Below are 14,830 nucleotides of genomic sequence, written 5' to 3'. Positions count from 1 at the left end.
ATGCACTTACAAGGATGTTTAAATAAAAGGTAGCCCCCAACGAGGTGACCCCCGGTTTCAAAAGAAGAAAATCACATCTACATTTTTGAGTTTCCCTTGAAACATCAGGGAACATTTGAATTTTACAACCAAGAAATTCCTTCTGTTTATTCTTAAAGAATAGTCTCAATAACCAATTTTTATCTAAAGTAGCTACTAATGTTGCAGGTGTTACCACTTCTTTGTCTGACTTCTCCAATATCTCAGAAATATTCAATATTTGTCCTTCAGTAGGAGCAGGTTGCTGTTGATGCGACTTTTTACTGGGAAGATAATAAGACTTGAGAAAATGGTGGAAGATTATCTTCCGGAACTCCCAATATTTCTATTAGATATCTCCTAAGCATATCTCTAGGTGTAATCGTAGTTATTCTCGGAAAATTTATCAGTCGCAAGTTATTACTACGTGCCTGATTCTCTAATAGCTTCGCTTTTCTTCTAAGATTCAAATTATCTTTAATTATGGTTTCCTGGAGTTGTTTTGCTGAAACCATATCCTGCTGAGTCTTTTGAAGTAAATTTTTTGAAGAAGTCATATCCACTTTTAATTTTTCCAATTCTTCTGAATGGCAAATAAGTTTATTTTCAATCTTTTGGAAATTTAGTACTAATTACTTTCCTTAAATTTGCCACCAAGTCCCAAAGGGCTTCTAGGGTCACCTGAGGAGGCCTATCCCAGAAAGAAGCTTGCACAGGAGTGCAGAATCTCTCACCTTCCTTAAGGTATTCTGGTTTCTGTTCTCTCTGTTTCAATCCTCCGCCAGCTGTTAAATTCCCCACGGTTTCTTCTCCGGAGATAGTCCGAACTGGGATCTCCGTTTTCAGGCTCTACGATGTTAAATCTCCTGCCTCCAGGGAGAGTACTACCCCTTCTTCCGGGGTTTCCTGACCCCTGGGAGAGCTAGCCAACTGTGGTGGAGGAGGCGGTACTCTGACATCCGGGCTCAGAGTGGTATCTGGCCCAAGAGGTATCCCGTCGGTCTCACTCACTCGCGGGATCCTCAGCGGACTGGCTTCCGGACTCTGCGGCGCAGCTCCCTGCATCCTCCTTAGCAGCTCCTCGATGTTGCCGAGGGAGGGACCCTTGGAGAGCCACGAGGCACCAGCAACGCTCCTGCCTCTCCTCTTTGGCATCGCTCCAAAGAAAAAAGTGAAACCCGGCTGGAAACAACCGTCACCGGCAAGAAAGCCAGGTACTCGGAGCATTAACCCGATCGTTCAGGCAGCAGCCATCTTGGATCTATTATTATTATTATTATTATGTCTGTCTCAACAGCAGACTGTGGACTTTTCCTCCAGGAACTTGGGGAAGGAGAGTGTCGCGTTATGATGTTTGGAGAAAAGTAATGATTTGGATTTCTTAGGATTAAGAAGTAGTCTTATTATCAGCCAGCCATGTCATAAATATGCATGAGCGAATCTCTTTCAGTTGAAAAGAAGCTCCGGAATGAGAGGGCATAGGATGAAGTGAAGAGGTGATAGGCTCCGGAGTAATCTAAGCAAATACTTTTTTACAGAAAGGGTGGTAGATGTGTGGAATAGATTCCCAGAGGTGGTGGGACAGAGACTGTGTCTGAATTCAAGAAAGCACGTGGGATCTCTTAGGGAGAGGAGGAGATAGTGGATGCTATGGATGGGCAGACTGGCCTTTATCTACCATTATGTTTCTGTTTGGGTCCACAGCTTCTGCTTGTGTCCTTTTATGAAATAAACAAGTTGGTTTTACATCAGTGTTCTTCAATGGAGTGCTCATTGTCCGTTGCCACTTCTTTTTGTACTGTTTTATACCATGGGTTCTCTGTCTTATTGGACATTTTGGTGTTTTCTATGTTTCTATAATAAATCTTTAAGACCTCATAATGCAGATGGAAAGAGCCTTAGCCTATGGGGAGAGGAGGAGATAAGGATGGGCCGTCATGTTTCTAGGTTTGTTAAGCATCTTAATTTTGTGTTTATGGAAGTGATAAGAGCTTGGTCAGTGGGATCAAGGGTGCATAAGACCTGAATTTCCTCAGCGTAAACATATGATGTAAAGTCTAGGGACTAAAAGAGAGTTAATGGTGGTGCTAGGTAGATATTAAATAGAATTGGGACAAAAATGGATCCCTGAGGCAGGATAAAAGATTGCATAAGAACATAAGAAACGCCTTCACCGGATCAGACCTTAGGTCCATCTATTCCGGCGACCCGCACACGCGGAGGCCAAGCCAGGTGCTCCCAAATGGAGACTCTGATTACCCGTATCCCTCAATGTGATTTGCAAGGAGGTGTGCATCCAACTTACGCTTGAAACCCAGAATGGTAGTCTCCGTCACCACCTCCTCTGGGAGAGCGTTCCAAGCTTCCACCACTCGCTGTGTGAAACAGAACTTCCTGACATTTGTCCTGAGCCTGCTGCCCCTCAGCTTCAGTCCATGACCTCTTGTCTGTGTCACTTTTGACAATGTGTTTTGTCCAGTTTTAACTGTATAAGAGCAATTAGAAGATAAAAGAAAAGCCAGTCTAATTCAGCGTCTCTTAGTCCAAACTCTTGCAGAATGGTCAAGAAAGTAAAAGGCTGCGCGGACAGGTCAATTGACAAAGGAAGAACTGATTTGGCCTCACCTAGGTGATGTGGTACCTTATAGCAGGGATGTCAAACTCGATCACATAAGGGGCCAATATGTAAAACACAGGCTAAGTCGCGGGCTGAATTTAGTATTAAGATACTTAAGTGTCCTTATTAAGGTGCACTAATCGATTTAGCACACGTTAAATGCTAAGGCATCCATTATATTCCTATGGGCATCTTAGCATTTAGCATGCGGTAAATCGGTTAGCGCATCTTAATACAAGGACCCCTTATTCTTAGAAGTTAAAGGGTTACAACTTTTCCAACCCCAAGTCGGCTCTGTGGTGTAAACAAAATAAATAAAAAAGACTTTTCCTTTCTCTTTTTAGGTCCTAGTTCACGCTTTCTGTCTTAACACCAGCTCTGGCAGGATATAAATTTCAAATCTGACATACTGTAATCACAAAATAGAAAATAAAATTATTTTTTCTACCTTTTGTTGTCTGGTCATTTTGTTTTTCCATCATCATTGTCCCAGTTTCTCTTTCTGCTTTTTGTCTATCTTCTACTAATTTTCTTTCCAGTGTCTGCTTTCCAGTGTCTACTGTCCATTTTTTCCATTCCCTCTTTATATCTGTCTCCAACATATTGATTTTTCCCATTCAGCTTTCTTAACTTTTTTTCTTTTCTTTTTTGTCTCTGTCCACTCAAATCTCACCCTTCTTTTTAAATTTTCAGCTGCCTCTCAGTTCTCCATCTCCTCTCAGTCCCTAGCTCTCCCACTTCCCATCTCACTCCTTTCCTAGCCTCCTATTACTCCCCATTACCGCATCTCTCCCTGTGGTCCAACATTTTGCTTCCTATCTTTTCTGTTATACTTCCCTCCCCCCTTGATGCTGAGCAATGAGATTGAAGGAAAAAAAAGAGATGCATCTCTCTATCCCTTCCACCCCCAGGCCTAACATTTCTCCCTTCCTTCCATTTCCAGATCCAACTTCTCTTCCTTTCTCTTCCCAACTGCCCCCATCCCATCTCTCCCTCTGTCTGCCTGCCTTCCTCCCCCCAGGTCCACCATTTCTCTTCGTAGCAGTTCTCCCTTCAAGTATCTCTTTCCCTCTTCCTCCACTCCAGGTCCAACTTCTCTCCCTTCAGAACATTGCCCACCATCTCTCTCTCTCTCTCTCGTCTTCTGCCCAATGGCACTGCTTTTAATACCCTCCCCCTTCCTACTTTAAAAAAAACAACAAAAAACAAAGAAGCATTTAGTCCAGGAGGCTTCCTCGGCCCAGCATGTCCTCCCCCTTCTCTCCGTGCGGTCCGATGTTGCCATCATGCTGAAAAATCTGCTGGCCTTGGCAGTGATTCAACAACGTTGTCCGCGGCTCCCCTTCCTGCTTTCCGTCTGCTGTGGTCTGTCTCCAATGACATAAGAACATAAGAATTTGCCGCTCTGGGTCAGACCAGTGGTCTATCGTGCCCAGCAGTCCGCTCCCGCGGTGGCCCCCAGGTCAAAGACCAGCCCTACCTGCTTACGTACTGGTTCAACAGGAACCCGTCCAACTTTGTCTTAAATCCCTGGAGGGTGTTTTCCCCTATAACAGCTTCCGGAAGAGTGTTCCAGTTTTCCACCACTCTGGGTGAAGAAGAACTTCCTCACGTTTGTACGGAATCTATCCCCTTTCAACTTTAGAGAGTGCCGTCTTGTTCTCTCTACCTTGGAGAGGGTGAACAACCTGTGTTTATCTACTAAGTCTATTCCCTTCAGTATCTTAAGTGTTTCTATCATGTCCCCTCTCAGTCTCCTATTTTCAAGGGAGAAGAGGCCCAGTTTCTCTAATATCTCACTGTATGGCAACTCCTCCAGCCCCTTTACTATTTTAGTCACTCTTCTCTGGACCCTTTCAAGTAGTACCGTGTCCTTCATGTACGGCGACCAGTGCCGGACGCAGTACTCCAGGTGAGGGTGCACCATGGCCTGGTACAGCGGCATGACAACCCTCTCCGACCTGGTCGCAACTTCTGTTTCTGTCCGGGTGGACCACGGCAGATGGAAAACAGGAAGGGGAGCCATAGACAACTTTGCTGAATCACTGCCAAGGCTGGCAGATTTTTCAGCATGATGGTGACATGCTGGGCAGTGAGAAGGGGAAGTTCTGGGAACACTGCCATGGGTCACATAAAACAGTCAGGCGGGCCAGATTCGGGCTTTGGGTCTTGTATTTAATACATGTGCCTTATAGGATAGTTTTGGTGCTGTGGTGGTGCCTGAATCCTGTCTGATTAGGGTGACAACTGTTAGTTTTGTCTAGAAAGTCTTGCAACTGGGTGTGAGCTATAGATTTTGCAATCTTTGTTTCAAAAGGTCAATAGCGCAGTAGGAACATGGCCATCATTCACACTTGTGGAAATTGTAGACAGAGGAAATGGATTATAGAGTATGAAGGATTGCTTAAGGAAACTTGAAGGGATGGGGTCACAGGGCGAAGCAAGATTTTCATTGAGCTACTATGGCAGAGAGTTCAGAGGGAGAAGGGCCGTTGAAAGTGGTGAGGGTACAGCAGGAGAGGGTGGTAGGACTTTGTGTGTCCGGATTGTGTGAAATAGGGGGAGCAAGGAGCTTTTTGTGCAAGTCAATTTAGTTTAGTTCTGAAGCAATTTGCAAGGTCCTAGGAAGAGGGCAAAGTGGGGTCATTAGCCTTTAAATTACAGGGATGGTGAGCGATTTGAGACTCTCATACAGTGTGGTGGATTTGGAAACCCTAGGGATCTTCTTCGAATATAATTTTTTTGGCATTTAAGTGGGATTATTTGTACAAAACTGTTGTGTGTTAAAAGATTGATTTTGGAAGAGGGTTTGAGTGAACCCTCTCCATTTCCATTTCCACTGAACTTGTCTGAGCTGTCTCTTATGGTGACGTAAGTCAGTAGCATCTGGTGTTAGAACCTGGGGGACAGGTGAGAATGGGCGCAAAAGTGTCCACGGCAGATTGCAGGGAGACTTTCCAGAGATTAGCTTTGTCATTAAGTGACAGCCAGGAAAAGGAGTCTGTGTGAGTGTGAGAAGAGGGAGTCTGGAGAGAACTTATGCGGTTGGGGAAAAGTTGAGCCTGATGTGGCACAGTCAAAAAGTTGAATTGAAAAGTGATCTTAATGGATATAGTGAGGTGGAATGAAAGAGGATGTGGTCCAGAATATGGTCAAAAACCTCAAATACCATTAGTGCAAATCCTGTTCTCAAGAAAAGAGATTTCACTTTGTACTCCTTTACAATAGCATAATTTTAAACCTCTTCCTAAGGCTCAACAACGCACTGTTGGCTTAAAACTCAAAAAGCCACTACTATGCTTCAGGAATCTTTTATAAAGGGGGAGAAAAAGCCTCAAACTCGTGCCTTTGCTAATTTTATAAGCATTCAGGCTACTATTAGAGTTACCTCAGTATTCCTACCTTCAGTAAATAATGTTACTAATACTGTTATGATAAACACTTATCTTTCCCAGCGCTGTGTTGAATCAGGCCCACATGTCTTTCATACACACTGCTGTTCTTGTGGCAAGTCTGCTCAGCCAAAGCCAAATGGTCCCCAGGTGGGGTATATAATTAGATCAAGATCAGTTGCTAGTTGAGCAAAATCTTTGGTGAGGGAGGAAGAGAGAGCATCCAAATGGAAGTTGAACGAAGTCTCTTAGTATAATTGGGTGAGAAGAGGGAACACAGTGATTGGTCACTATAGTCTGAAGCATTTCAAAAGAGCGAGGGTGATAGATGAGCAAAAAAATTGAGGCAGGGAATCTGCCCTGAAGGGATTCAACCAGGGAATTGGGGTGGGAATGAAAGCCTGCAAGGGAGATTTGAGGGGAGTAAATCGGAGTGAGCCTGTCCCCATGGCATGTAGGCCTATTGCTGCATTAATTCAAGCAAGCTGGAGGTATAGCTTGGTGAAGATAAGCAAAGTCTGTGGCAGTAATCCAGGTTTCTGTTAAGATTAACAGATCCAGATTGTGAGATTTAATGAACCTAGTTTTTGAGGGAGTGACAATTAAGAAGGCCTGCAGTATTTGGAGTATAGTCTGGACTAACTAGTTGGGGAGTAGGCGGAATTTTGAGAAGAGTGGTCGGCGGCCTCAGATGACCACAATAGGGAAGCACATGGCTGAGCTGCACAGTTGAGGAAGAAGGGAATAGGAAGATGTAAAGGGAGGAGAGAGAAAGATCATGGTTACTGTGGATGGGCAGACTAGATGGGCCATTTGGTCTTTATATGCCATCAAGCTTCTATTGGGTATGCACTTGAGGGTGCATGACCTGCTCCTTATGTGTTCTTCTTTGGCACCTGCACGTGCCACTAGAGGTATGAAGTTTAGATTAAAACATTTTTTATTAAAGAGAAAACACCAGTGAACAATGGAAAACATGAAGAATGAAGTTTCCATCTTCAAACAGAAAGAACCCTTTGCCCCCCCCCCCCCCAGAACTCCCAATACACTAACACTAATCGAGGTATGAAATTTAAAGCCTAACTGGGCTTCTCTTCCGGGACTGGGCAGAGCTTGGAGTGGAAGGAGCAGGAGAGCCTAGAACACATAAATTGTGTGGGTTAAACAGCAATGTACAGAATGGAATACAGGCTGGAGAAGGGGACAGAGCCCCAGGGAGATAATGATGAGAGTTACTCCCCAGGACCTTCTATCTTAGGGGCTGTGACTGGGAAAATGTTCTGACTGTAGCCTTGAAAGAAAGATTTGTGCATATGTGGATGGCCGAACTCCATGGGATAGTGGAGAGCCCAAGACCTGTAACATGTGGTGAAAAGATGGGGGGGAGAAACTCAAAGGAGTCTCTTCTCCCATGAGACAGCAGTGGATGCTGGAGTGACCCAATGCCTGGCAAAGTCTAAGCTGGCACTCAACGCAGATACAGAAGCCAGCAGTAGAAGAAATGGGATTGGGGGCTGAGCTGGGTTCGGGGCAGAAGATAAATCCACAGAGCATGTGGTAGGGCTGTGAGGGCTCCATGAAGTGTGAAACTGAGCGTGGATCAGGTGATGTTAAGTAACTGAGACCAGATCCCAGTGCTGTATTTGTGTGAAGCTGAACATGGATCAGGGGATGTTAAGTAACTGTGACCAGATCCCAGTGCTGTATTTGTGTGAAGCTGAACATGGATCAGGGGATGTTAAGTAACTGAGACCAGATCCCAGTGCTGTATTTTGTGTCCTAGGCAATGGAAATGAAAAAGTCTGTGTTAGTGTAGAGAATAAGCTCACAATACCCGAAGATGGCAATAGAAGATAGGTTGATGAGGTTTCCTCCCGCACCTCTTTTGTGTCCTCTCCCACAGGGCTAAGAATGACAAGATCGAACTGCTGGTGGGCTGCATTGCTGAGCTGATGGAAGCAGACGAGAGCCTGCTGCGGCTAGGTGAAAACGACTTTAGCATCATGTACTCCACACGCAAGAAATGTGCCCAGCTCTGGCTGGGTCCTGCCGCTTTCATCAATCACGGTAAGCCTAGCCTGCATCAGTCTGTGTCATCCAGTTGGGTGAGTGGTGAAAGTTCAGGGAGGAAGAAGAGAGTAGAGAGGTGATGAGCTTCATGCAGTGCGCAAGGAGAGAGGACGTGGACATGCGTCATCCAATGGATAGACAGCAAGTAGGCGCAGATAATCGAGTATAAATGCACAGCAAAATCGATAAGATGTTTACCCCCAATCCTATATATTTGTTTATTTATTTATTGAAAGCTTCTATACTACTACTAATGACTGGATGGTCAATTCAGAGTGGTCTACATAAATGTTACAATACCCAAGCTTACCATATTTATACCATATTACATTCTTTCTATGCATATTCCATAATACATTCTTGTTATGCATAGGAAACCCTTAACTATCGGTGATTAGGTGCTAATTGGTGCTATTCTATAAGGCATGGTGTGTAACTCAAAAAGGGGGTGTTCTGAAAAGTTGCATGCATAATTATAGAATGCTGCTTCCCAGCATCTGACTTTGGGCTTCAGGTTTCAGCAGGCATACGTTTGGAATGGTGTCGAGCGCTATTCTGTGAGGGCGAGCACCCTTTATAGATTCTCCCCCTTAATGTTTTTTGAGAGCATTAAGCTAAAACAAGCTGCAAGAGTGGAGGCGCCGACGGGTGTTTGCCTCAAGCCCAAGATTCAGCTGCATCACCCCCGATCAGCATTAGCACAGAGCTTGTTCGTCCTCAGCATGAGGAACTGGTTGGGGGGGCAGGGTAGTAGAGGCTGCATCCATAAAGTATGGGGTATGAACGCCGCTCAGTATCGTGGGATGTCTGGGATGCTTCCTAAAAACTGATCTCATCTCTCTTTTTTTTTTCCTCATTTTGCTTGCGGATGACTGCCTTTTTCTCCTTCTGGTGGCTCCTAAGACTGCAGGCCAAACTGCAAGGTAGGTTGCAGGAAACTCCTGGCAGACTGGTCTGTTACAGGGCCACCTAACTGAGCTGGTCCAGAAGCCCTGCACACCAAAGGAAACCACTCCATCCGAATCCTAACTTTGCAGACATTTTGCTGCTGTTCTGTAATCTGATTTCCCGCATATTGGCTCTCCAGATCAGCCAGTCTTTCTCTTTTGATTCCAGTTTGTGCCGACAGAAGGGAATGCGGCATGCGTGAAAGTTCTCAGGGACATCCAACCAGGAGAGGAGATAACGTGCTTTTACGGTGATGGCTTTTTTGGGGAGCAGAATGAGGCATGTGAATGCCGCACATGTGAAAGGTGAGGAGGAGCGTGACCTCCACGGATAATTGTACCCCCATTCCCACCTTAAAAACAATTGCTTGTCCTAACTGCGTCCTGGCGGCAGCAGCAGCTGTCTTGGTGTCCTCTCTTTCATCTATATTATAAATTCACACGCTTAACCCTTGTTTCCTCCCTCTGACCACAATATGATTCCCACCTGTTCCTGTCAGTGCATCAGCTCTTACTGTTTGCCTCGGATTCTCTTAGAATCTGCTCACCACTGTCCCCACTGCCTTTTGTGTCTCAAGGAAAGGTGAGGGAGCCTTCAGGCTAAGGAGAAAAGAGAAGTTGGAATCTACCTCACAGGAGAAGTACCAGCTGCGGGAGACAGACAGCCGGCTGCGGAGATTGCTGGGACAGCGCAGCAAGCAGGCCCTGCACCGTGCTAATCGCAAGAGGCAGGGTAAGGTGGCAGCTGATTGCTGCACTACTGGGGAAGGGATTTTTGAGTATAGCATCGGGTATGGGAGGTATTTTTTGAGACATGAATCCCAGTGAGCACAATGCTTACACTCGTCTTTATAAAGCAGAATAGCAGAGGAGGAGTTTAATAGTTAAGGGAGGGGACAGTACCAGGGAAGCCAGGCTTTAAATGCTATTGCTGAGCCTCGTGATCTTAACCTTCCACTGCCTCGGGTACAGACTTAGCTTAGTCTGCTCTGTGATAAAACCCAACTGGATACTGTCACAATGTTTTTCCTCTTATCCACTTTGGACCTATGCAGGGAGCTGGCAGACTACAAATGCAGAGAATAGAACAGAATCAAAACAAGCTTGCACATCTGTTGTAAAAACCAGTGACTTTGATTGGTTAAGAAACATCTGTGGCTTCATTTTACCCAACTCCCCCCCTTGAACATCTCCTGGAATAGAGTAGTACTGTCCAGCTCCATCTTTGGCATCTGTTTCCAAGAAAAGGGGGAAAAGAGAGGCCTAGCTGAACCTCAGTTGTTATTTGGAGTTAATCATTTGAACTCTTAAAAGCAGGTTATCTGTACAGGTTGAATGCATTACGCAGCTCAGTACTGGTCCTCTTACTTTACACTGATGATCTTTGCTGTTCTCTTGCAGGCGCACAGCATGGACTGTCTCTGAAAAGACATTCAAAATTCAGCAGCAGGGCACGTTCTCCAAGACTCAGGTCACCCTCCACACCTCATTATGCATGTTCCTGTTCCGCAGTTGGAAAGAGGCTGGTCCCAGGAAATCTGCTGTTGCCAATCCCCAGCAAAGGAGCAGGTCGTAAAGCGGCTTTGAGTGGCTCGAATAACCATTCGAAGCATGGGAGAAGCTGGCAGAAGAAGGTTCCCCTGGTCTCTCTTTGCCGCAGTAGCTGCTGTAAGATCAGGATTCCTGTAGTCAACCTTGTGCGGCAGCAAGCAGTTCCCAACGAGGAAAGGGAGGACACTGTGGCTGAAAGCCAGGTCTGGGCCCCAGCAGCCTCCAGTTCTGATCAGGCAGTGATTTCGACGACCACCAAAGAAACTGTTCTTACTGTTTGTAGCTCAGAAGAGGAGAGTTCTGCTTTTACTCAGAGCTCTAGCCCAGCCCTCCTATTGGACAGCCTGGGTACCCTGTCACATGTGAGCGAGCTGCCAGTAGTGTTGTCACTTTTGGACTCTCAGGGATCAGCTGCTGGGACAGAGTCCCTAATATTAAAAGATGCTGATTGCGTGTCACAGGAGCTTGCTTCTCCTTCAGTAACATGGACAGAAACCAGCTGGAGTCCCCTGGTTGCCGCGACAGAACCTGTTAACGTGAATTCGGAGACGAATCGGTGCTCTTTCGAAAGGCTGGATCTTGACTTGCTTAAGCAGCTTGGCTTGACCCACTACATCAGAGTGGACCTGAGTAAGTCTTTGGCAGCTTCTGCAGAGATGCCAAGGTCTCCTGCCATTCAGGAAACAAGAAAGAGCATGGAGGTGGGCTCTGAGGAAAGCTCGATACAGACTATGCCGCAGTCCAGGGCTTCCCTTGAAACTGGTAAAGATGCAGAAGGAGCATCCCAGCCCACCTCCCAAATGTCCTGCAAGGCCAGACGTCTCATTTTAAGAGCACGAATGGAAAGAAATACCATAGTCCCCTCCAGGAGAGCCACACGGAGAAAGCCCTTGGAAGCTGCTGAGACCCAGAATAGTAAGATCCAACCTGGGCATGATATGCCCACAGGAAAGGTAGCTCCATATGACCCTCCTAGGAACATCCAAAAGTGGCTGACTGTAGAGATGGAGCTGGACCCCAAGCTGACCTCAGAAGCCTATGTAAACCTCAATGTGGGGCAAAACTGGAGGAGGAGCTGCTCCCGAGCAGACTTCCAGGGCAGGACAGAGCCCGAGCTGGCCCGAGCTGGTCCTGAGGACAGGACAAAAAGAACGGTTGCTTTCAACCCCTTCACTCCATGCAAGCGTCTGCGGCTGGTGGTTAGCCATGGCTCGATTGACCTCGATACTGTCTCCACGACCAGCGAAGAATCTAAATGAAGGGCCAAACCTCGGTGCTTTATATTAATTTTGTGATTTTTAATCTTTCCATCCGTTGTAAACATTTCAGAGTGCAAAGAGCCATGAGCCTGCCCCTCCCCCAGAGTATCTTATTAAATAAAATGCCATGAACAAATTGAGACAGCATCAGAAATGGGAGGACAGTGTGTTTGAGTAGTAATATGCAATTGACTTTTTTTTTTTTTTTTCAGTTGAAAAATGTAGAATGTGTGTGTTTTCCTCTGTCCTTTTATGCACTCTCTTTCTCCTAAGCACATTGAAAACACCAGTCCATGTTGTCCTTGCTGGAAGAGTTGTGTGCCAGCATACAGAAAAAGAATTGGCTGGCAATCTCCAGGTGCAAGAGGGTGCAATTCCTCTTGAGGAAAGCAACTGTCTCCAAACATCGCTGCCCTGTCTCTCTGTCTTTCTTCTCCTCTGTCCTCTCTCCCTCTCATATGGTGCTAACACTCATTGACAGGGAGGTGACAGAGTCATTTGGGCTTTAGTGATCTGATGGGCTCTCACTGAGGATTAATAGCTTGTAGGGAGGACTGATGACCGGATTTCTGGCACTTGAATTTTGGCTCAGTTTTTCCTGCTTCATCACATATCCTACCATTTTGCCCCCTAAATATCCCATCTCGCTATTTTCCTTACTGTTTTGTTTTAATAGTCAGGACAACTCTGTAATCCATTTTTTCCCATTGCCCTCTCCCCTTCTGCTGGCTGAAAGCAGAAATTGAATAAGGGAAATATTATAGCCAAAACATGATGATTAACATTTGGTCCCCTTGACTTCCTTTCTACCTTAATTGCTGAAGGCCCCTGTTGGAAAATGAACCCGAAAAAACCCAGATTTTAGAACTCAGCAAACTGATAATATTTCTGGCTGTAATAAGCATAAAAACTTCTTTTTATTCCCACAAATTATTTTCTCATTGTGTGTTGTTTTTAAAGATTGCTTTGAAGTTGAGAGAGAGCATGTTTCTTTTTCTCCACCACAGGAAAATATTGCCTCTAGGAGAGATTTTCCCTTAGCTCAGGTGGTAACATCCTCCCCTCTTTCATATGTTTTTTTGATGTCCATACCCCTTCCCCAAGAGCCAGCTAAAATCTGGAGCTGAGAGAAGGTGTTTAGAAAGACACGAGTAACTTTCAATGGGGTGGAGTGGAATACATAGCACTTCTTTTTGGATTGTACACTTGTGAGAGAGACTTTCGTTTACTTGTTTCAAGTTTGCAGCCACAGGACTTTGAGGTGGTATCTGTGAATGGTCTGGTCGTAGGTTTTCATGCTCGTTTATCAACTGGCTTGATGGGATGCAGTGATACTTTACTTTCCACTGTCTGATCTTTGCACAAGCTGGTTGTGGCAACATTTTATGGGAGATTTATTTTAAAGTCATAGCAACCAAGCAGAGAGACCATCCTGCGGTGGGCTATGGCCAAACTTCTCTTCCTTCTGCTTCATACTGTGAGATGGGGCAGAGGCACTTTAAAAAAAAAAAAGTTAACATTGTTTATCCTGACAATTGTGCAGATGTCGAGTCCTGCTTTGATTCACTGAGTCCTGAAATGAACTTTCTTGGCCTACACTGATTCATTCTTTTCAGGTGTTACTTTCGAGAGCCACAAGAGTTTTTTTTTTTTTCAGGGGAGGGGAATGGAAACTTTCTGACATTGTGCTGAAATCCCAGAGCAGTAGTTCTTAAACCTGTCCTGGGGGATCCACAGCCAGTCGGGTTTTCAGGATATCCCTAGTGAATATGCACGAGAGAGATTTGCATATAATGGAAGTGACAGGTATTCAAATCTGTCTCGTGCATATTCACTAGGGATATCCTTAAACCCTGACTGGCTCAGAGGTCCCCAAAGACAGGTTTGAGAAGCATGGAGCTAGAGTGTTTTGTGTGGGAGAAGCACATTCAGCTGGAGCATCTCTGATGCCAATATCTTCTTTTATATCTTCAAGTGGAAGGAAGAATAATTCTTGTTGGGTGCAGTCCACTTGCATCCTTGTCCTTAACACAGAGAATTTCCAAAATCCCTGACAGCTTGAAGGTGGGATTTTGCAGCTAGCTTCTTTCTGCCTCTGGGACTACCACTTTGTTTTCATGTTAAGTTCGACAGCTAGACTTAGTAATTGCCCTCTCTCCCATGTCATTGTTTGTAAAAGCCTGGCCTTGCCTATGTAATGTGGTACATAAGAATTGCTGCTGCTGGGTCAGACCAGTGGTCCATCGTGCCCAGCAGTCCGCTCCTGCGGCGGCCCCAGGTCAAAGACCAGTGCTCTAAATGAGCCCAGCCTTACCTGCGTTCTTTCCAGTTGAGCAGGAACTTGTCCAACTTTGTCTTGAATCCCTGGAGGGTGTTTTCCCCTACGACAGACTCCGGAAGAGAGTTCCGGTTTTCTACCACTCTCTGGGTGAAGAAGAACTTCTTTACGTTTGTACGAAATCTATCCCCTTTCAACTTTAGAAAGTACCCTCTCATTCTCTCTTCATTGGAGAGGGTGAACAACCTGTCTATCTACTAAGTCTATCCCCTTCAGTATCTTGAATGTTTCGATCATGTCCCCTCTCAATCTCTCTTTTCAAGGAAGAAGAGACCCAGTTTCTCTAATCTCTCGCTGTACGGCAACTCCTCCAGCCCCTTAACCATTTTAGTCGCTCTTCTCTGGACCCTTTCGAGTAGTACGGTGTCCTCCTTCATGTATAGCGACCAGTGCTGGATGCAGTACTCCAGGTGAGGGCGCACCATGGCCCGGTACAGCGGCATGATAACCTTCTCTGATCTGTTTGTGACTCCCTTCTTTATCATTCCTAGCATTCTGTTCGCCCTTTTCGCTGCCACTGCGCATTGTGTGGACGGCTTCATTGACTTGTCGATCAAAACTCCCAAGTCTCTTTCCTGGGAGGTGTCTCCAAGTACCGCCCCGGACATCCTGTATTTGTGCATGAGATTTTTGTTACC

General features: G+C 45.6%; 1 protein-coding gene across 3 annotated transcripts in view; it reads left to right on the top strand.

The window, feature by feature from the left end:
- Positions 1 to 14,177, top strand: part of KMT5C (lysine methyltransferase 5C) — a 59,671-nt gene extending 45,494 nt beyond the window's left edge. For all 3 annotated transcript variants that reach the window (XM_033961510.1, XM_033961509.1, XM_033961511.1), the window contains 5 exons: positions 7,931 to 8,094; positions 9,001 to 9,020; positions 9,214 to 9,350; positions 9,623 to 9,777; positions 10,446 to 14,177. In XM_033961510.1, the coding sequence (XP_033817401.1) occupies positions 7,931 to 8,094; positions 9,001 to 9,020; positions 9,214 to 9,350; positions 9,623 to 9,777; positions 10,446 to 11,854 (1,885 nt within the window). In that variant the 3' untranslated portion in view covers positions 11,855 to 14,177. The remainder of the gene's footprint in view (positions 1 to 7,930; positions 8,095 to 9,000; positions 9,021 to 9,213; positions 9,351 to 9,622; positions 9,778 to 10,445) is intronic.
- Positions 14,178 to 14,830: the final 653 nt, after the last annotated feature.

The sequence above is a fragment of the Geotrypetes seraphini genome, chromosome 10 (genome assembly GCF_902459505.1).
Source record: "Geotrypetes seraphini chromosome 10, aGeoSer1.1, whole genome shotgun sequence".
Lineage (NCBI taxonomy): Eukaryota > Metazoa > Chordata > Amphibia > Gymnophiona > Dermophiidae > Geotrypetes > Geotrypetes seraphini.
Note: the sequence above shows the minus strand (reverse complement) of the source record. Positions and strands in the feature narration are given on the sequence as shown.